This window comes from Pieris napi, chromosome 16 (assembly GCF_905475465.1).
Source record: "Pieris napi chromosome 16, ilPieNapi1.2, whole genome shotgun sequence".
Classification (NCBI taxonomy): domain Eukaryota; kingdom Metazoa; phylum Arthropoda; class Insecta; order Lepidoptera; family Pieridae; genus Pieris; species Pieris napi.
In genome coordinates, this window is record NC_062249.1 from 1831329 (window position 1) to 1855987 (window position 24659).

Sequence of the window (24659 nt, forward strand, 5' to 3'; positions counted from 1 at the left end):
TATGGTTATAGAATTGTGATGGTGTATTTGTAGACCTTTATTGTAATTACTTTACAAGCATTAGAATTTGTATTTATTAATTAAAAGGGACAATTCGTAAAGTTTAGGCTAATCGTATATAATGTATCTATAAGTAAAAAATAAAGTACAATAAAATAATTGAAACACCACTTTATATAAATTTCTTAGCCTTGATATAACCAAATATAACTGAAGGGATATCCATATGATTCTCAAATTTATTTCGCTACGAAAAACATATTTTTTTCAATCTATAATGGAAAGTTACAAATATAATACCTTATTCATAACAACACAGCTAAAGTACACTTTCGTCTCTTTCTGTCAAATTGTGTTTACGCGGTAATGAAAAAAGATATATGACTTAGTTAATTGGACTGATTTATAATATATGAATAATTAAATATAAATGTCCATAAAAATACTTGAGAACGATTAAAATTGTTAGGCTTGATAAATCGATTCAGTAGCCGTAGAGCCTGTTCTATTGACTAGAAACTTCTAAAGTAAATGACAAGTCACATGGAAACCTATGGAGGTTGTAGACAAACGACTGGCTATTATCAGCAATTTGCATCTTTAACTGACTATGTATATTCTATAAAATATATAGAATTTTTCTAAAATACAGATCACGAAAGAGTGATTTACATGAATTACAATCTAACCTATACAATTATGGTTACTAAGGAATATCATGTTGACTTAATTTTCTACAATACTAGTGAATAGCTTAAACTAAGGTAATGTTCATTAAGAGTCTTAGTGTTCTACAATATTTTGACACTATGTTCGTGTGTGATGCACTTGCACTTATATTCACTATAGTAGGTTTATTAATATATAAGGTTTAGTTGTAAGCCTCTTGTTCCTGTTGCAAAAAGTTGGATTGCCTCAGCATTCAAATTTTAAGCAAAAGGTTATAAATGAAAATCTTTACTTTAGTATTCAACTCGCTTAGATTCAGAGACGTCTCTTTCTGTCAAATTGTGTTTACGCGGTAATGAAAAGAGACAGATTACCTTAGGTAATAGGACTGTTTCATATTTTATGAATAATTAAATAAAATTGAGGGTTGTATGTATTTTGTATGCTGTATCATAAAATAATAATAAAAACAAAAAAATTTTTTAAAAATTAAATAAAAATCTAAGCATGGACCACCCTTAACATATAGGGGGATGAAAAATAGATGTCCGATTCGCAGACCTAACCGATATGCACACACAATTTCACGAAAATCGGTTGAACCATTTCGGAGGAGTTTAATTACTTGACACGAGAATTTTATATACAATCAAAACCGTTTATGACGACATCGTTTAACAACATACCGGTTATATTGACCAAAATCATAGGTCTCGGCTGAATTCTATTGAATTAGGTTCTGAATAACAACGACATCGGCTGTTACGACTATCGGTTTATACGACCAAACATGAGTGGTCTCTTCGATGTCGTTATAACAGATTTTGACTGTATTAGATTTCTGTATACTTATGCAACGAAGTGTTTATTAATAAACCTTCTACAGAAATGTCTGACGAGAGATTTTCTCATATAAAACAAGCCAATTGTCAATATTAACCCAAGCCATTGTTGTTCTAATCTGACGTCACTTGGCGTGACAACAATATCAATGATTGCTTTCATCAACTTAATAACTACTAAATAAACTTGTCGTTTCGAGTTTATTATTCCTCTTAGTATGTACATGTTTTTGCAACACCATTTTATATAAGAAGTTATGTTAATATTTTAAATAAAACCATCGGTGATTGATGATATACATGACATTTTATAATTGGTGATATCAAATCGCAAATCAGAAAAATACCTCGCTATAATTATTTAATAACTAATATTTTCCACATAATTAAAATTAGACAAGTCAGTTGTGGACTCACTTCTATATTCATTATTATTATTATTATAGCCTCTTTATTTCCATAATGGATAATATATTAAACAAGTATATCATAAAATTATTATTACCTAACTAGCTGACCTGGCTAACTTCGTTCCGCCCTACAACCTTATATTGTATCGTTGTTACTTTAATTTAACTTATTTTAGGATTTCATTAATGTTAAGTATTACATTAATACAACTTTTTTGCAAATACAGAAATGTTTTATTGCTTGCCATTGCGAAAGAAGAATGGCAGTTTTACACATTAGGCATCTTCTCTCTAGCGTCAATATGGCGATACTGCATGTTAAGCACTTTCTGATATCCAACATAAAAGATGTTGGATATCAGAAAGATCAGGATCAAAGCATGGTTATGCATCTCCTCATTTACCTCAAGATCGGAATTTCTTGAACTGACACGAATTCGACGTAAAATGATGCGTAGTTTTGTCAACAGATGGCACCATATGGTTTTTGCATTCGTAAAATTAATTTATTTATTTATTGTTATTCGATAACTTATCCGATATTTTATTGCTTATTCTGCTATTCGGGACGGAAACAAATCCAACAAATCAAAAACTATGGCAATCGGTCCAGCCGTTCTCGAGTTATAAGTGTTGTAACAAACACGACTTTCTTTTATATATATAGATATGTGCATGCATTAAAAAAATAAAATATAACTAGTAATAATCCTTAAATTTAAAATCCAATCATAATTAATATTCTATTTATATTCTTTTTAAAATTTTATTTAATTCCTTTATTCATTATTTAGTTTATAATAGTTAGACGAGCTTACTAACAAATTTTATTGTGAAGTCGGCCAGAGACTGCAACACGCGGTTTGCTCAGGAACTGCTCGAGCGGTCCGTGTATTGCGAATATGAATTTAGTATGGAAACTGCAGAACGCCGTGCGGCGACCGCATGTTGCAGTCAAGACCAACTGCAATATGCCGTCTATGGCTCGCTTAAGAGATTAGGTATAAAGTGATATTAATTTGACAAATGATTGAAGTCCAATATAACTTGGACTAATCTTATAGGCAAGTAGGTGATCGGCCTACTGTGGCTGTCACACGCCATCGTTTGGGTCTAAGGTAAGCGGGTTTCCTCACGATGCGCACATAGAAAGAAAGTCCATTGGTGCACAGCCGGATTTCGAACCTAGGACCTCAGGGATGAGAGTCGCACGCTGAAGCCACTAGGCCAACACTGCTCTGTATTGCTTATAGAGGTTTTAAGAGGCAAAATGAAGAGAGCCGGTAAATTTTCTCATTAATAGAGTTTTCTCGCTTACCTAGTTGTCACTTACTCAGGTTTGACTGTATATAATATAGTGAAGTTAATTAAACTTGTCCTTCACTTTGTCAACCACTTAAGTGTAGTTTAGTTAACGTTTTATTTTTGTGTTACTATGTACGCGTAGACCTTCTATTACACCGAAAATAATTTAACGTGAATAGCCAAAATCTCGTTTCTACTAATAAAAGCTAGTATATATTGATAATCTAAATAATTGTATTAATTACGTCAATATTTGTTAATTTATTAACAACAAAGGAGATCAACATTATCATCATCAATTATTATTAATCATTATTAATTATCACATTATTTTTTTATAAAGAGTAATTATAAGTTTTTATAGTAAGTATAAGTTTTTTTATATAAAGACACTTAGTGCGCCCATAACAATTAATGTTTCGTTGCCATTAAACTCAGGACTTTCAGGTTAATTGCTAAATGCGTTAACAATAAAGATGATAAAGTATAGTATTTTAAATCTGATTCATGTCGAAACAATTAATATTTTTATTCTTGTTATTTTCTTAAACGTTGTATGACAAAAGAGTTTCATTCAAAAATGTTGAGCCTTCATGGATAGTTTCTTTTATATTAAGCACGGGCAGCATTCATTTCCTATATATTAACTAGATCAGTATATATTCAAGACTGGAAAGTGGAAGGGGCCGTTCAAGTATTACGTAAGCAGATTTATTGTAATTAATCCCCCCCTATCTCTTGTCAGCAAAGGTAAGCAAAGCTCTCATCAATAATACTACATAAACGTATTAATTTTTTGATATCTATTAATGTTTTTTGATATCTATTAGACCGATGCGTAATACAACGCATCGGTGTAATAGATATCCATACATTGTATCTTATATCAATACATATTGTCACGAACCTGTATGTGTACATAACAATCGAGAATTTTAATTGGCATTTTACGTTTTTAACATAAAAACGAAGGTCTTGTTAAGTAAAAGCAAGTAATTGTTCTCAAAGTAGTTGTATTTCTTTGTTTCAGTCTTAATCTTGTCTTGTATTAAATGTACTAATACCACCCCGGCGAAACCTGTGAATTTTTTACTTTACCTAGCTTTTTATTAGCTACATACCAACATATCGAACATTTTGCTATGCTTCCCCATAGCAAGTGAAGATAAATTTATGACGCATTTTTTTCATTCTTCTCTAAATAAAAACCTTCTATAAGACAAGAAAGTAAGTCAAGTAATGGAGTAGGGTGACAGGTTTAAGTTATTTCTCTTAATGTTACAGGAGTCAGACGGGCAAGAGGCTCACCTGATGTTAAGTGATACCGCCGCCCATGGACACTCGCACTGCCAGAAGGCTCGCAAACGCGCTGCCGTCCTTTTAAGAATTGGTACGCTCTTTTCTTGTAGGACCCTAAGTCAAATTGGTTCGGAAATACTTCAGTGGGCAGCTACTACAGTCACATAGTGGTGGTGCGTGGCAGAAATTTCCTTAAGAATCGCTCAGTTGTGGAACGACGGACGTTAAGTTGATACGGATAGTATTTTGTATTCTGCCTTGACGTCCGATGATGAAACTCAGCTGCAGGTATTAGTCCGAATAACTCCTCTGGACACTCTCCATGGTAAATGCGGTAGAAGATGCAGAGAGATCCCACATACCCAACGTGAGCCTACATGAGATTAATATCTCTCTAGTCTAGAGGGGACTCTTGGTAAAAAAAAAATCAGTGGCGCTATAAACTGTTTAGGGCTTCAGATTTCTATATCGTGATCATATGTCAATCTAATAGGCAAATAGGTGATCAGCCCCCTGTGCCTGACATACGCCGTCGACTTTTTGGATCTAAGGCAAGCCGGTTTTCTCACAATGTATTCCTTCACCGTTCGAGCAAATGTTAAATGCGCACATAGAAAGAAATTCAACCAACGGCTGTGCACATGGTTCGAAGGAACTCAGGGTTGAAAGTCGCGCTCCTAGCAATCATCACTGCTCTTGTTCAGTAAAACAATGACCTAATTAACGCCAATATTTTAAAACATTAAGAAATAGTAAGCTCTAGTAAATATGCTATTGTTATTAATTATAATTGACATTGAAATTAAATAATAAAAGCATCTGTCCTTTCACTTTCACAATATATGAAATATTATATTAAATGTTCTCAAAGGTCGCGGATTTCGCAAACGAGATTTTCGTTTTATGAAATATTTAATGGAATAGAAGTGCAGTACTCTATTAATTGAATATGTCCTTCTAATCTATGTACAACATTCCATAATCCATTTCATTGTCCAAGTGGATTCAAATAATTTAAAAATGGAATATAAGTACTGTGCACTATTAATTGAATATGCCCTTATAATGTATGTAAGACATACCATAATCCATTTCATTGTCCAAGTGGATTCAAATAATTTAAAAATGGAATATAAGTACTGTGCACTATTAATTGAATATGCCCTTATAATGTATGTAAGACATACCATAATCCATTTCATTGTCCAAGTGGATTCAAATAATTTAAAAATGGAATATAAGTACTGTACACTATTAATTGAATATGCCCTTATAATGTATGTAAGACATACCATAATCCATTTCATTGTCCAAGTGGATTCAAATAATTTAAAAATGGAATATAAGTACTGTGCAGTGTGCACTATTAATTGAATATGCCCTTATAATGTATGTAAGACATACCATAATCCATTTCATTGTCCAAGTGGATTCAAATAATTTAAAAATGGAATATAAGTACTGTGCACTATTAATTGACTTTGTCCTACTAATGTATCTATGACATTCCATAATCCATTTCATTGTCCAAGTGGTTTCATATAATATAACAGTATTGCATTAATTACATAAACTTAGTATAAAGGTATTATAAATTGAAAAGGATTGACGTATAAGATACAAGTAGGTACATTATATAGTTCGCATTTCAATACAAACATGTCTTAGACAAAATTATTTGACTCGTGGTAGGCTTTATGTATGTAACCTTGAAAACAAATTATTACAAAATATACTGAATTTATATTACTTTAAATTCAAAACAAAAAATATATAATATTTTTATTAAGAAGAAATACGATAAAGTATTAAATAGTTTCGTGTTTAAATATAGTTTAATATTAATTTTAAATATGTAATTAATAAATCAGTGGCGCTACAACCTCTTTAGGTCTTGGCCTCAGATTTCTGAATCTGTTTCATAATCATTTTCTATTAGGCAAGTAAGCGATCAGCCTCCTGTGCCTGACACACGCCGTCGACTTTTTGGGTCTACGACATGTCGGTTTCCTCACGATATTTTCCTTCACCGTTCGAGCAAATGTATGCGCACATAGAAAGAAAGTGCATTGGTGCACAGCCGGGGATCGAACCTACGACCTCAGGTATGAGAGTCGCACGCTGAAGCCACTAGGCCAACACTGCATAGGATGTAATTATTTTCCATAATTATCGCCTTGTTTACGTGGAAATGATGAAAACTTTTATCTTGACATTTAATCTCAACAATCACTCAAGCTGTTGAAACTTAACTCGTTTAATAACCCTTCGTTAACACTTAATTGTTAAATTTAAACTTGAAATATTTCTGATGTTCATTTTATTAGGTCGGTCAAGGTAATAGGATCTTGTTATAGAAATTAATGGGTATGTTTATTTGATTTAATTATAAAAGTTAGAATCATTAGTCTAATAGGCTAGATTGAAGTGTTCAATGATTTGTCTCTCAATGGATAATAATAGTATGTGCGCTGTAGCATGGTGGTGGTTACAGCTGCTTAATTTATTTCAATTTAATTTTATTTGTAGATTAGAACATTCTTTCTGGGTTAAATTTAATTTACTTATTAATGATTTAATATATTACGAATGTGGTACAGCTGAAATACTAAGTCACAATTTGTAATTCGCGGCATCTTTTAAGAGTGAATTATGAAATTATCAGTACCAACTCCTTTCGCTTGACCGTATTCAACGAAGAGCGATTCGAATCGTCGACGACCAGTCACTTTCCGAGCGACTTGATCCCTTGGCGTTGCGTAGAGATGTGGGGTCTCTCTGCATCTTCTACCGCATTTACCATGGAGAGTGTTCAGAGGAGTTGTACGGACCTGCAGCCGAGTTTCATCATCGGACGTCAAGGCAGAATAAAAAATACCATCCGTATCACCTTGACGTCCGTCGTTCATCAACTGAGCGTTGCTTAATGCAATTTAAGCCGCGCACCACCACTATCTGCACAGCTGCTCACTGAAGTATTTCCGAACCAATTCGACTTAGGGTCTTTCAAGAAAAGAGCGTACCAATTCTTAAAGGTTGGCAACGCACTTGCGAGCCTTCTGGCAATGTGAGTGTCCATGGGCGGCAGTATCACTTAACATCAGATGACATAAAAAAAACATAAAAATTTTCTTTTTACTGTATATATAGAAGAAATGTATCCAAATGGAGGCATGCAGTTTCCATTTTGCCAATAAAAAGTAACATTTGCATATATTCTCGTAAGAAATTTAACATAACTTCCATACATTATTTTAACTTTGCAAATGTACAAACTAAAGAGAAAAGCGCAATTTTGAATAAATTTTGCATTTTCAATAGAGTAGTAACATTTCTATAAACAAGAAATATGAGGTACAATATTTATCTTGTTATGTCCTGTTTGTACTTGTAGGTAACAATTATTGTTTTGGTACGCGAATCCAGAAACTCCTGGTTAACACGTATATTATTATTACTACTAAGGTAACGAGATTTAGCGATTCAGTCCCTTCTAAGTGAGAAATGTCCACCACCATGACCTGGAGCTGTCTACCATAGCCCAATGGATGAAGTTGGCGTCCACACGCTACTTCGACACCACTCCAACCTTCCTTGAAACTTCTTTGGCTAACTAATTATACAAATCTAAAACTTAAGATTTCCGAGACTTAGAGGGAGGGAGAAAGAAAGATATGTTAGAAATTTAATTGTCATTAAAATATTAAAAGTGTCGAAAATTAATACAAATAATACATATTTTTTTAATTTATTTCACACATAACACGTGGCATTTTAATTTACAATTCGTCATTTGAGATTTCAATAAATTATTTTGCATAAAATATAAAATACAAATATTTCATAAATTCTCTTAACGAAATTTTAATTTTAAAAATAGAATTTCTATAATATCACCCTTCTCACTCTCTCTCAATCGGTCTCAATCGCTCTCTCCTTTTTCTTCGATAAAAACGCTGCACATCTTCGTGACGATAATCTTATTATTATTGCGTTTCATCCCTAAAATTTTACCCTCATGCGCCTAAAGAAGTTACACTTCAAAAAGAAAAAAAGGGTCCTTTAGCTGTAATTACGTTCGCCAAAACAGCCCAAACTGAGCTGTCAAGGAGAAGGGTCTACAAGTGATTTTCTCGGCCAACAGCGAGTTTAAAAAAAAAACTCTATTTATATATATTATAATTTAATTTGATTTTGATATACGGAATTCATAGTTCCATATTTCGTTTCTGTGAGTCCGGAGGCGGGCTCTATAACTCTCAATAGCGATATCAGCGCTACGGACATTGAGAGAACTAAATCGCTAACTTTAATAGAATTATAAATTATATAAAACACTAAATTTAAAGCCACGAAACGTTGAAACAAAGGTCAGATTCGCAAACATAATAAATCGTCAGAATCCGTAAAATTAATTCAGTTCAAATATTTGAGATAACTCCAACCAGTTTCTAATTAAATATAATATAATCCAGTTATATTTAAATTAATTATCCATTATTCTTTAAAATATTTTTTTAAATACATAGTTAATCTTTTTAATTTGTAGATCATGTGTCATTAATATTTATAAAGAAGTATACGTCAGATCAGCCTACTGTCCTAATAGATTTTCTTTGTAAATTTATAATTGTAATGGTGTGGAAATGTCTTATTTATTTAAAGCAATATGCTATAACAAATGAAATAAAAACCTTACAAAAGCTCATAACAAAATTGTTAGCAGACAAGAAAAGAATTTAATTATCAGGGAAATCCTATAAATACTCCATTCTCGAAGTTGAGTTCAGTTTGAGTTTTTATACAAAGCCAAGTATTTTAATACTTCAAGTTTTATATAACGATTTATATTTTTTAAAGATATTATTGTGACAAGTACGACATGCGAATTACAAATCTAATATTATTAGATAAGGGAGTCACTCTTAAGGTCAAATTAGCGATTCTGTTGGCGTAACGCGTATAAAATGTTTCATATAATTATTAATAGTAGTAATGGTAGGCTGTTTAATCAAATTTGCTGTACTATTAATAACAATGAATCGCATAAAATTACCCTAAGCGCAAAACTTGACTTATTGACTTGACTTTGTACAATTCGAGTAATTTCTTTATATTCCTTGAACTAATAATATGTACGGAAAACCCTAAAAACCAGTATTTCGGCAAAGCGAACAGTCTCTATGCATAGCAAAGTGTTCCATATCTTAGCATGTAGGTACTAAAAACTCTCTTAAGGCGAAACGAAATTCGCATTCTAGTAATTAACACACACTTTACATTGGTGCTGAATTTCAATACCGAAATAAGCAAAATACAAACGATTCACAGTGTTTGTCATCGTTATACGCTGATCTTTCAGTATGTATTGATCACAAACATAGCAAAAAGTATCAGAATCGTTAACACAACATCTGGACGTACTAGTCATATTGAATTAGTAATAGAAACTTTATCGATATGAATGTAATTTCACTATTTACGAGCAAGGCGGGAAAAAAAATAAAAAAAGTGGGTAAACTAGAGCTGATGAGTTAAAATGACGTATGCCAATATATTGTATAGGGTGTCTCAGTAAGAGTGCACTTTTTAAAATTGTAATATTATTGTTTTCCTGCAAGTGGCAACTCTGAAATTTGACAGGTGTCACCTCTGTTTGTTCCGATTATTAAAAATGGAGCACTTTTTGAAAGAACAACTCGTTATAATTGTGAAAACTCATCACAAAAGTAGCGCTGAAAACGCTCGCAAACTTCACCAAATTTTCAGCCGAGAAAGTACACCTAATGTGTCAACCATTCGAAGAGTGGTCAAAAAAATTTGAAGAAACTGGGTCAATTATGGATTATAAGAATCCTTTGCGTCAACGTACCGGTCGGTCCCTTGAAAACATTGCTGCGAGAGTGTCGCCGAATACCCGAAAACATCAATTCGACGCAGCAAATTTTGACTAAAGACCTCCACCTTCATACGTACAAGATTCAGTTAACTCAGGAGCTCAAACCAGCAGACCAAGGAAAGCACCGGCAATTTGCTCAATGAGTAATGGAGCAAAGGGAAGTCGATGCCAATTTTTCGAAAAAAGTCTTTTTCTCCGATGAACAGAACACATTATCTCACGAAATTTTGATGTCAACTAGCCACCAAGATCGTGCAATTTAACGCTGTGCGATTTTTTCTTTGGGGTTTTGTGAAATCTCGAGTTATATGCGAATAAACCCGAAACCATTCCTGAGATCCAATCGGAAATCCAACGCGTCATCAGTGAGATACAGCCACATCTCTGTGCAAAAATCATGGAAAATTTCATGAAAATTGTAATGGCCTGTCATCAGAGCCGTGGAGGTCATTTGCCGGATATTTTATTCCATACTTAATCGGAACATGTCTTCTTTACAATACAATAAAAATATCAGAACTCTGTCATAAAATACTTGTCTTTATTGAAAAATGAAAAAGTGCACTCTTACTGAGACACCCTATACATTACCTATTTTATCGACAATATACAAAAGGAGCTGCACCATATTTTTTTTTTTGTAGGCCTGTTGAATTGAACTGTTACTGAGAAACTAATCACTATCAAAGACAAACAAACACACTATACGGTGACTGAGAAATTTGGGATTATTATCAGGTAGTGCATAAGTGACCCGAAGAGGTATTTGAAATGGCTTAAATAGGTCGGTTATTTAGGCTTGTGGCACGGAACCAAGAGTTACGTAAAGATCAATTTAGTTTATGTGATTTGTTGAATTGGCAGTTAAATAAAACCTTTATTGGAATTACACGTGACTTAAGGTTACATAGTTAAGAGGTTTGAGTGAAAACATGGACTCCTCTATGTCAAATAAAATATAATTTTTGATAATAAATAATAATACATAGTATTTCTATTAACAGTGTCGAAAATTAATAAAAATAATACTCTTTTTTGAAGTTATACTTCTTTAGGCGCGTTATGAAAAATTTATGAGTGTGAAATTTTACGATGCGCGCGCACCGTGACATAAAATTAACAGAATGAAGTTAGTTCTAGGTGGCATGAAAATCTAATTTCGTAGTGTTTCGTAACAGTACAATTAAACAGTGTGAATAAATAAATATTATTTTGGTGTTTTTATTAAATCAATTTCATATACGACGGTGATAGTATTTACTTATAATAATTTTATTGATTAATTTTAATATTTATCGTTACTCACTACTGCATTTTAGTTATTTTTTTCCATACGCCAAAGAAGTATAACTTCTAACGCGTGTATATAAGTGCATACACACTCTTTTTTCTTCGATAATAAAACCACGTGACTTTCGTGGTTTGAGATTTCAATAAATTATTTTGCATATATATAATAATAAATACTAATATTTCATAAATTTTCTTTAAGAAATTTTAATTTTTAAAATAGAATTTCTATAAGGTAATTCACCCTTCTCACTCTCTCTCAATCGCTCTCTAACTTTTCTTCGACAAAAACGCTGCACATCTTCGTGACGTTCCGCAAAAATTTTACCCTCATGCGCCTAAAGAAGATTCACTTCAAAAAAAATACTATGATTTAACTATGCAACGCAAACATTAAAATAACATTAACCGTCAAATCAATATTCCAAATAGCCTTGGTGATTTAAACCTCGCGTATTTTCAATAGAAACCTTCAAAATCAAGTGAGAAAACTAACAACTTAAAACCTTCAAGCGTTGGGAAATCGAATTTGAACAATACATAAATGACGTCATCGTCGGCCTTATGTAAAGCCCTTGTTATCTCAAATATCTATAGTTTATGTAAAATGATTTTTTTTGTCTTAAGGGCCTTGACTGCTCCGCTCAGGCTCCTGCGAGACTCGACTCGGTCGCTTTAATAATTTGAATAATTTTAGACTAAATCAATGACAAATATTTTTTTGCAATAAAAAGGAATGAGTGGCGCTACAACCTTTTTAGATCTGGGCCTCAGATTTCTGTGTCTGTCTCATAATCATTTGTCAATCTAATAGGTGGTCAGTCTCCTGTACTTGTTTGGGTCTGAGCCGGTTTCTCTCGAGCGAATGTTAAATGGGCATATAATGAAAGTCTATTGGTGCTCAGCCAGGGATCAAACCTACGGCCAACACTGTTCATTTTTTTGCAATCAGCTATACACCTGTCTCTTTTCCTCACAGTAAAAACATTTGACAGAAAGAGACGATTAGACTTATTTCGTTTGTTTAATGTAAAAAAAAAATACAGGTAACATAAATAGCAAAATATTACACACGACCCAATTCCTGGCCCGTGAACCCGGGGAAAACTGGAACAACACCTTAATGATACCTCCCTGAGCCAAATCTCCCCTCCTCTGAACATAAGAAACCTTAGGTGAAATATTAAGCCTAGATTGCTAAAAGCAAAACTCGCAACTAGAAAAGAACAACCTAGGCAGATGTTTTTTTTTAAATCTGGCCTGAAATTTGTAATTTCTTAATACACACAATAAAACAATATTAACATTTAGTTATACAATTTTTAACCGACTTTAAAAAAGGAGGAGGTTATTTATATCTGGTGTAGGGTATATTTTTTAAGGAATTTATGATGTACATCAATGTTTTAGTATGTAAAGAAATAATTATATTTCTTATATTAGATTTTTCTTAGATCAGATTCTTTAGATTATTAAGTATTATTATAAATTATTTTATTAATGAAACAGACAGAAATATGGGCATACACTTGTGTCCCTAACATGATTCGAATTATATTTAGGCATATAGCAACAATATCCTTAGAATTGAGGGAAAGATTCAGAAACTTAGCTCTTAAATCAAGGGCGTAGAACGGAAGAGAAGAACTGGCAATAAACTCTCCGCCACTCTTTCTAATCGCCAAGGTTTTTGTTTTATACAACGTGTGTAAGGATCTGCAACCATTACACCATGTTCCACATGACATCTTAAGTAATAAATAATAATAAAATAAATGAAAAACAAAAATTTGTCCTCTATCAGCAGTAGGCATGGTGAAATAGGAGCACGCACTTATATTCTCGTGGGATTATATCCTGAACTCATCGTTTTTTTTAAATCCAATAACTGGGAAAATCCTAACAGTACGTCAAAAATGTATTAGATTTTGACATAGGTAATCACAGTCGTATTTTATTTTTTCGGCAAAACTTTTTGTTTTTATTTTTTTATGGTACAGCATACAAAACACATACAACCCTTAATTGTAACCCCTCTACCACCATCCCCTATTTTTTATTATAGTAGATAGTTATTTTTATTGAACTAAAATTTTTTTTCCTACAAATAATATACATGGCAAAACAACGTTTGCCGGGTCAGCTAGTAATTCCATAATAAACACATTGAATAAGCATTAAACATTATAAAAAGGCCGTTACAGCGGAAACTTTATAGACTTTCAGATTTCTTAAATAATTACATTATTTTAAAATATAAAGCGTCATGATTACGGAAGGGATTTTTAATACATGACGTCAATATAGGAAGAGTGAAGGTTAACTTAAAATAAATAAAATTCATTGTTTTACGATTTAATATCATAAAGAAATTGTCTGAACAGTGACGCATGCATTTAGATTGTTTTTTTTAACAGGAGGCAAACGGGCAGGAGGCTCAATTGAAGTTATACCGCCGCCCATGGACACTCACATTGCGAGAAGGCTCGCTTTTAAGAATTGGTACGCTCTTTTCTTGAAGGACCCCAAGTCGAATTGGCGATGAAGCCATTCACTTTTTTTTGTAAAAAAAATATTGGTTGTTTGTAAAGTAGGTTTACGATCGAGATGTTTACGTGATAACGTCTTATTGGTGATATAAGTTTTTGGGTAGTAAGGAATTAATGAAGATAACAATTTTTTCAAATTTTCAATTACATCTATCGTTTTATTCACACTTTTGATGATAAATTTCGGGTGTAAAATGACAAGTTTACTTATTCGACTATGATATACATTTTTCTTCATACATTCACGGAATGACTGGCAGCGCTCGAGATGAGACGGGAGATCGGTCCGTCTCTCTCTCGTTATACCTGCGATCGCGCTCGTGAGGTTTTGGTGTGACACAAGTTTCTGAACATGTCACCCGACTAAAACGATTTTAAAGACGTTATCACGTCAAAATTAAATTTTTCTTCATTCGATTCCCAGAAAAACAAAAGGGTCTAAGTCCTAAGACATGTCGGTTTCCTCACGATGTTTTCCTTCACCGTTCGAGCGACTGTTAAACGCGCACATAGAAATAAAGTCTATTGTTGCACAGCCGGAGATCGAACCTACGACCTCAGGGATGAGAGTCGTACGCTTAAGCCACTAGGCCAACACTGCTCATACAATATAATATATACATTAAAAGTCGGTCCAGCCGTTTAAGAGGAGTTCAGTGACATACTCGTACAGTAGAATTATATATCTATAAAGATATAATAAAACTCGTCGCAGTGTTACCGCACGAAATACAGTTCTTACTATAGTACCCCGGGTCACATAATAATTATTATTATTAATTTGACATTTTTACACATTTATATTTCTGTCTCATTCTTTTTAGGTGTGTTCCCTTTTTTGGCCTCTTCCAAATCACGCCATTCCTCGCGCCACTCTCTGCCTTAGGGAGCGTTCAAGTATTACGTCACGTCATTTTTGGAGATTATTGACACCAACGGGGGGTTAATAATAACGCGTAACGTAACGCGTAACGCACCATAATGTTTTTCTGTAACCAAGTAACGTTTTACTAACGTTTCGTGACCACCTAGTGACGCTTTATACCTAAAACTTACCATTATGTGGTACTGGAAAGTCGAAAATAATATCAACAATACGGCGTAATTCAATCCCCGCCACACATCGTAACGTTTTACAAAAAGAAAAAAATTCGTTACGTAATACTTGAACGTTCCCTTATACCACCTGTTATTTTTTTAATTTAACCCGGACGTATTAAATAATACTGTTATTAATAAAAAATAACAGAAAATACGTTTATTAAAACCGTGCAACTTTACAAATAAACAAACGTGACCTATACACACGACACACATACATTCACGACACCAAAAAATATAATTTTAACAGTTGCCTATTGTAAAATTCACCTTGAATTAAAATTTCTTAAAATATAATTTATTCAGCGTTTCAACCTTGATTTGTTATTTTACTTATAGTAAACATGATATGTTTAACGGATTTAACTATCGTAGTGAATGCGACAACATACGTTAATGTTTTAAAAATAAGTGGGGAAATCAAAGATTAGTGAATCGACGGTGAATATGTTAAGTAAGTAATAAAATAAAATATGTTTATTATGGAACATAAGAATCATGTATCAATTATTCCACGTCATTAAATTTGAATTTGTAGGCATCCCTACTCATCGGCGAAGAAAACAAAGGGTGTAGGCCGAGAGAAAAAGCCAGCGTAAAAAACTCTCGGTACTCTTTTAAAATAGCAAATCATCAAACAACACTTATTTTAAAACAAATATCGCAAATTAATTAGAAGTAGCCTGTCTAGCACTAGTCCCAGGCCCTTTTATCAACTAGATAATCGTTGACTTTATAGTAAGCCTTATTGCACAGCTTTTCTTTAATACATTTCTTAAATTAGATAATATAAGACAGTCCATGAGCACCCATGAAGTGTGTATCGGTACTTGGAGGTTGTATCTCCTTGGGAAGACCACTGGAATCTGATTCCACAGTTCGAAAATTCCAATTGTGAATTGCCAAAGGTAGAACGGATTAGAAAGATTTAACGAGTTGGTGATGTTTACGAAGAGATGGATGCGTATGCGTCTATACGCATACTTATGAAGAAAAGAGGCAAAAGCTAGCAACGCACTTGCGAACCTTCTGGCAATGTCTATGGGCGGCGGTATCACTTAACATTAGATGAGCCTCCTGCCCATAAAAAAATATTGGTTGTTTGTAAAGTAGGTTTACGATCGAGATGTTTACGTGATAACGTCTTATTGGTGATATAAGTTTTTGGGAAGTAAGGAATTAATGAAGATAACAATTTTTTCAAATTTTAAATTATATCTATCGTTTTATTCACACTTTTGATGATAAATTTCGGATGTAATATGCCAGCCTCCGCTCGTGAGGATTTCGGGTGACAAGTTTCACGGAATGACTGGCAGCGCTCGAGATACCTGCGATCGCGCTCGTGAGATTTTGGTGTGACACAAGTTTCTGAACATGTCACCCGACTAAAACGATTTTAAAGACGTTATCACGTCAAAAAGTCTAATGACAAACACGCGACACGATCCGTTTTCATGTTAGGCCGATGAAATTCAAACGAAACCTAGTCACCTATTCAGAATTCAACATTAATAAAATTAATTGAATAGTAATTAAATTGTCGAAGGCCGTTTACATAAAACCTTCAAATGACAGTGAAATTGATACAGTCACAAAAACATGTTATTCTTTAATAAAAATTTATTAAAATATCGTTAAAAGTAATGAACGGTAAACATATTATTTTTTATAACTATACAAAATAGTCGTTTATTAAAAGTTGAAATAAAAATGTGTTTATTCATTATAAGATTTGGGCACGCTTTTAAGTAAAAAAATACCTGCGTCAGGGTTCCCAGCTCTTCCATAATAACCTTAATAGTTAATACCATAACAATTTTTTTTTCTATCACAATTAGAATATAAAATATATATTCTCCCAATTAATTTTTTTAACAAAAAGCATACGTGACGTCACACGCGTTAGTGCATGAGTGAGTGTAATGTGTATGAATGTGTAACTACATGTTAGATCTCAGGAGCATCTTCAACTCTGCGTAAAGGCCGATTTACATTATCTTAGTGTTTAGGAGAGTGCTTTAGTACAACTTGAAAGGCAAGTTCTTTAGCGTAGCGTTTACTAAAGCAAGAAGCGTTTACATGTTTCAACTAAAGTACTATCCTAAAGCACTCTCCTAAACACTAAGATAATGTAAATCGGCCTTTAGGTGTGTTCATAAGCCAGTCCTTTAAACGTTTTTTTTAGATTGTAGACGTTGAGGGGGTTAAACAAGTGAACGACACTTATAACATTTGGTAAAGATTTATAAATGAAATCGTAAGAAAGAACTTTCTTAAATCTTAAATAATTGTCCATAATTATAAATCTAACGACTTGTTAATACATACAATAATTTAAGGTTTTCGTGTTACAAAATTTGGGTTATAAATTAAACGTGTTAACGATAAAATCGCTAATTATTAGAGGAAATTGAATACCACCATTAATATACCGGTTCGTATGTTAATGTCAACGAAACATTGTACATACACGTGAGAGTCATCAGGGGTTTTAAAATCGAGACGAAAAATCTTTAAATCGCTAATATATATATATAATATATATATTTAATTACGTGTCACGTTGTTTGTCCTCAATGGACTCCTAAACTACCGAACCGATATCAATCAAATTTGCACACCGTATGCAGTTTGATCTAACTTAAAAGATAGGATAGCTAACATATCAATTTATACCCGCAATATTATTTTATAGCAACTATTTGTTTATTATATGATACAATTCTAACAGATGGCTCTGTGTTGAAAGTACCAACGTTTCACATAAGCTACAGTTTAATGGCATAGCCACCAAAAAAGCATGGTGATCCCCACGACTGTTGTTTTCCTGCCGTTTCCTTTGAATAGTTTACTACTATGTAATATAACAAAAACCTTAGCCACAGCAACGCTTGGCCGAGTCTACTAGTTTCTTTATATTTTTTAAAAAACAGACCATAAATATGAACACTGCAATGCCTGAACGCAATTTATAAATATTTGACAGTCAAGTCACAATATTTTATTTCTAAAAAAACAAAAAACACAAATATTTTGAAGCTAGAAACGAAAACGAAAAATTAAATTGTTCCGTTTAAACCTACCCTGATATATAACTTGTGGGAACAAGTTATATATAGATAGACATTACTAGGAAACTTGACTGACCTTCGTGCAGAAAGAGCAGCCACAACCCGCTATCACAGTAACTTTATCTGGTGTAGCGTCTTCTAAACATAGCATGCAATTTATCGGCGCTGCTGCGACGAAACCACCGCCTGCGCCATCCAGTGAATACCTAAAAATAATAATATATCAGTCTACGGGAAAATTATGTTCCGTAATACGAATTAATACCACTCGAATAACACCGACCGAGCTGTCCAATAAAATCTATTGAACTATTAATAACTATAATTATATATGTAAAAAACAGTGCAACTTTGATACGACGTTTATCGGTAGTTAAAGATTTGAATTTACATAATGTTTCCATTAATATTTTTTGCTACAATTACACATTAATACAATTTTTCACTCATACATTTGCAACGTAGTAAGTTCTTAAAGTTAGAAACCACAAAAAAAACCGGAATACATTATTTATCTGTTTCCCAAGACATCTGTTCAAAGATAAAAACACACACACAGACAAGTATTCATGGATATTATCGTCCTGCATAATCTAATCATAGCAGCTTCCAAAAAATACTTTGTTAAACTCATTGTTTGGTTCTTAAAGTACAAATCACAAAAGGGACGAAACCAGAAAAGATTAATTTATCTATTTCCCAATCCTGAAGAAGATATTTGTTTAAAGATGAAAACTGTCTCACAGACAAGTCTTCATGGATATTATGGTTTCCTATATCATACTGCAAAATACATAGCAGCTTCCAAAAAATACTTTGTTAAACTCATTGTTAGGTTCTTAAAGTACAAATCACAAAAGGGACGAAACCAGAAAAGATTAATTTATCTATTTCCCAATCCTGAAGAAGATATTTGTTTAAAGATGAAAACTGTCTCACAGACAAGTCTTCATGGATATTATGGTTTCCTATATCATACTGCAAAATACATAGCAGCTTCCAAAAAATACTTTGTTAAACTCATTGTTTGGTTCTTAAAGTACAAATCACAAAAGGGACGAAACCAGAAAAGATTAATTTATCTATTTCCCAATCCTGAAGAAGATATTTGTTTAAAGATGAAAACTGTCTCACAGACAAGTCTTCATGGATATTATGGTTTCCTATATCATACTGCAAAATACATAGCAGCTTCCAAAAAATACTTTGTTAAACTCATTGTTAGGTTCTTAAAGTAGAAACGACAAGAGACGAAACCAGAAAAGATTTATTTATCTATTTCCCAAGCCTGAAGAAGATATCTCTTTAAAGATGGAAACTGTCTCACAGACAAGTCTTCATGGATGTTATCGTCCTCTTAATCATACTGCAAAAGGCATAGCAGTTTCCAAAAAATACTTTGTTTAACTCATAGTAAGGTTCTTAAAGTACAAATCACAAAAGGGAAGAAACCAGAAAAGATTTCTTAATCAGTTTGATATTTTTTTAAAGATGATAAGAGCGTACCAATTCTTAAAAGGCCGACAACGCAAGCATGTGTAAATGGCCCGTTTGCCCAATGGCGCACTTCGGGTTTTGCGTCTTCACCGCGCTTCACGATGTTTTCCCACATATGAGCAAGTTTTAATTAATAGAAAAATTTATACACAACCGGTACTTGAACCATGAACTCTGGGTTGAGAATCGCCTAACTGCTAAAACTAGAAACGACAGCATTATTTTTTGGCCCTAATCGGATACCTCTTCCGTGCCAGGTACGAAACCTGCTAAAACGTCAACTATACGTAAAACAATTGGTCGTTTCCAGAATTTATTTCAGATTGTATTAAATATTCAAGAGATTATATCAATGTAGATTCCAATCAAAAATCTGGTATATAAAATACCAGTAATAGTCTGGTATGTAATAATGAGTTTTATTCTGAAGAAATGAAGCACATAAAAGCCCATCTTTGCGCAACTAAGCCTGAAGACACATATCTTATCAGATGTAAAAACATAAGACTCTCTTTTATTTCAACCAAACAATCAAAACAAAGTACACCACATAGAAGCTAGCTAAATAGTATTTCTAAAAACGCTTGTATGAGGAGACGGTAATATACGTCTTTCTAGAAATCACGAGTTAGCAAATAGCGTAGGTAAATTCAACAAACATCGTGACAACAAATAAAGTTTCATCCCAAATTTTTAGGTGATTTACCAAGGTGGAGAGGGCCACCAGAGAACAGAAAGTGAGGTTGCCCTCTTCCACGGGCTGACGAGTTTAAAGAAGTTGGTGGAGAAGATTGGGAAACAAATGCTCAAAATAGAGAGAGATTGAGCCACGATAAATGGTTCTTGGGAAAAAAATATGATTATTGTGTGTGTATCTATTATAAAAATGGATAAATGTTTCAATGAAATAATGAGGCTTAATTATTATTGATACAAATAAAATACACACCTAGATCCACCAGCACCAGCCAATGAAAGAAGAGATGAGCATCGGGAGCAGACGGAAGGAGCTCTCAGTCTGTTATGAGCTCTTATCGGCTCTGGGACCTTTTCACGGTCTGTCAGAGCCAGCACTGTCGAGCACTTTCTTAGACCTGTGTAAAACATACTTTAGTTACTAACAGAACATTTTACACCTCTATTTATGTAGATAGTAATGTTTAATAGGCGTTGTGCTATGCACTAATAATAATTCTTTGTAAATAAATTTTACATGAGCCAAGTAAATTTAAAATTAATGAATTTTTTGCTTCTACGTAATGCTTCGCAGTTATGTTAGTAAAAGAGTTTAGCTATCGCCATAAAATCCAACTATTAAGTGTAAGAAATGTATGTTACGTATTTTAATTTTTTCTTATTTTCGTTAATTAGTAATTTATATGCATACTAGCTGAACCGGCAAACGTCGTTTTGCCATGTTTATCATTTATAATAAAAAATAGGGGTTGATCGTAGAGAGGTGAAAATTAGGGGTTGTATGTATTTTTTTAGGCTGTATCATAAAAAAATTAAAAATGTATTCAAAAATTAACAAAAAAAAAATTTGGGGGTGGATTACCGTTAACAATTAGGAGGATGAAAAATAGATGTTGTCCGATTCTCAGACATACGCAATATGCACACAAAAATTTTATGAGAATCGGTCAAGCCGTTTCAGAGGAGTTTAACTACAAACACCGCGACATGAGAATTTTATATATTAGATCTATTATATATATATATATTATGTATATATATTAGATATAGTACAATATGAGTAACAGTTTGGCAGGGTCAGTATGTAACAAAATATTCAGGAACAACTTGACTCGATAAAGGTTATTAAATTACGGTGATTAAATTTTAAAGGCAAGTTGTCTTTATAGCGTGGGAGAGTTTTAAGATCATAAGTTTTGACAACAATTATAAATATCTTTACTGTTCTTATTGTTATGACATTATGATAAATAATATGACATTTGCATACTATTCTTATATGGCTGATTGTATGTTTTTGACGTGATAACGTCTTTAAAATCGTTTTAGTCGGGTGACATGTTCAGAAACTTGCGTCACACCAAAACCTCACGAGCGCGATCGCAGGTATAACGAGAGAGAGACGGACCGATCTCCCGTCTCATCTCGAGCGCTGCCAGTCATTCCGTGAATGTATGAAGAAAAATGTATATCATAGTCGAATAAGTAAACTTGTCATTTTACACCCGAAATTTATCATCAAAAGTGTGAATAAAACGATAGATGTAATTTAAAATTTGAAAAAATTGTTATCTTCATTAATTCCTTACTTCCCAAAAACTTATATCACCAATAAGACGTTATCACGTAAACATCTCGATCGTAAACCTACTTTACAAACAACCAATATTTTTTTTTATAATTAATCAATCTGTATGTACCACTTTCGTTGCAAAAAAGATTTATTATTACTACATTATTTTTTTTTAAATTTTGTAGATATTCATATGTTCTTTAATAATGTGGAATTTTGTTTTGTTCTATTATCAATAATTTTCGCAGCACATGCGATGAATGATATTTTATAGGCATTTTTTTGCACCTTGAGTAACATTATTGTAGTTTTAGTACGTATCCATATTTTTTCTAGCAATTAAAATAGCCTATAATAATCAGTGATAATGTAGCATTCAAATGGTAAAGAATTTTAAAAATCGGTCCAGTACTTTTTGAGCCAATTCGTTACAAACATACTTACATACAAATCTTTATAATATTAGATATATAGATTATCACAAAATATGTAATATGTGAAACCTGATATACTTACGAGAGGCATTTCAAACGTTTTGTGTTCAATGACAAAAGCTATTTTAATAAATAGAACATAATATTATATATCCAACTTACTTGGCAATGCACTAAAAATAATAACTGACGTCATGAGTAACACCGGCTGGGCTTGCCCCAACAAATTCCGTATAACATACATTATTATAGTACAGAAGTTCAGTTTACGTTTACATAAACTAGATGGCGTATTTCCAAAAGTATTATTACTAAACCAGCTGTTAGTGTTCTACGATATTTCAAGTTTGCGTAAGTAGTTTTGAAATAGATAAATACCTTCGAGCAAGGGCTGAGGCTGGGACAACACCGAATCCCTTGAAGCTGCTCTTCGAACTGGTTTGTTTTGTCTAGCCAAAGACTTCAGACCACCGCTCAAGATGAGCTCCAATGCGCGACGACCGCCTGGTCCATTCGCACCTGCTCCCATCTGTAAATAATAATTACTTTGAGTCCTGCTGCAATGCTATTTATTTCCTAACTGTTACATAGGGGCCTTCAAGAGAAGAGCTTACAGTCTGGCAACGCACTTGCAAACCTCGTAGTGCAGGTGTTGAAAGAGAAGAACTTAACTCTGTGTAACCTGCTGGTTTGCCTCCTATCCCATGAAATCATTTATCAATAGTAGTCTTTTATTAACATAACTTTTACACATTTAAAGAAAACACTTTTTTACCGGATTGAAGTTATGTATATAAACTTATAATTATTTTACATAATTAAATTTTTTTCCGACGTTTTGGCGTTCTTCACAGCGTGCGTGGTCACGGTGAGGAAGGTATTAAATGTGATACAGATAATACAACTTTTCCTACAGCTGTGATACTTTTTAACATTCAACACCTTTTGTCTTCAGTCACCGTGACCACGCACGCTGTAAAGCACGCGAAACGTCGGATTTTTTTGTAATTATGCAAAATAATTATAAGTTTATAATAATACATTAACTTCAATCCGGTAAAAAGTGTTTTTTTTTTAAATCATTTATCAAGTTAAGCACTGTTATCAATAAACGAATTTTACGTTCCGGAGTAAGACACTGTTTGGTCAATATATTCTTGAAGCCTTATTGTATGTACACTTGTATTATACATGTGACTTTCACCGGTATAATACTCGAAACAAAACTAATTTAAGCGTACGATCAACCAGGCTCCATAAGATATACCACTCCTTATATGGAAATTGTATTTGTTTTTACAACAAACTCGTGAAATTAGAGAATTATCACTAAATAAATTCAAAGGTCTCGTTAAATGCAAATTAATCAATAAAGCTTTTAATAAATTTGACGAACATTTAAATGATCCTAATCCTTGGTATTGATTTACTCCAGTTCAAACAATTTGTATGACTCAAAACGTGGCGATTTAAAAGAGTGGCGGAGAGTATCTTGCCCGCTCTACACCCTTGACTTGCGAACTGGTAGTAAATGTAAATTTAGAATTAATTTAACTTCTTTTCCGACGTTCATAAGTGTACTTGTTTACCTATATGAATAAAGTTATTTTGACTCTGAAGATACATCAGTGTTAGGATAAGATTCAGAGTCGAGAATTGTCTCGTACTATGAATGTTTATGAAATATAGGAGTTATAGTAAACACTAAATCTTGATTCAAATTTTACATATAGATTGCACCAGCTGGGGCGCATGGGGGCTACTAAATTGTCTATATTGCTTTAGGCCATTAGGAACATATCAGATAGAAGATATAGAAGCGTTAGTAGGAAGCGAATAGAGAAAGAAAGGCATAGATTAGATAGAAATTTGGATAAAGCTGAAGATCTGTACCAGTGAAGAGATTCAGATCAATTGTACTGAAGGAAGTTAGGATACCAAGTAAGAAGAAGAAAAATGTATATGTCGTAGACTGCTCGGATTGTCAGGAAATGTTCGGATCCAGTCCATTGGCCGTTGAT

At 33.1% G+C, this 24659-nt stretch overlaps 1 protein-coding gene across 3 annotated transcripts in view; it reads right to left on the bottom strand.

The window, feature by feature from the left end:
* The window catches only part of LOC125057600 (probable E3 ubiquitin-protein ligase RNF144A), a 113787-nt gene that overhangs the window by 35953 nt on the left and 53175 nt on the right, over positions 1 to 24659 (bottom strand). For all 3 annotated transcript variants that reach the window (XM_047661388.1, XM_047661387.1, XM_047661390.1), the window contains 3 exons: positions 23017 to 23167; positions 20885 to 21029; positions 18515 to 18644 (listed from right to left, as the gene is read on the bottom strand). In XM_047661388.1, coding sequence (XP_047517344.1) covers positions 18515 to 18644; positions 20885 to 21029; positions 23017 to 23167 — 426 coding nt within the window. The remainder of the gene's footprint in view (positions 1 to 18514; positions 18645 to 20884; positions 21030 to 23016; positions 23168 to 24659) is intronic.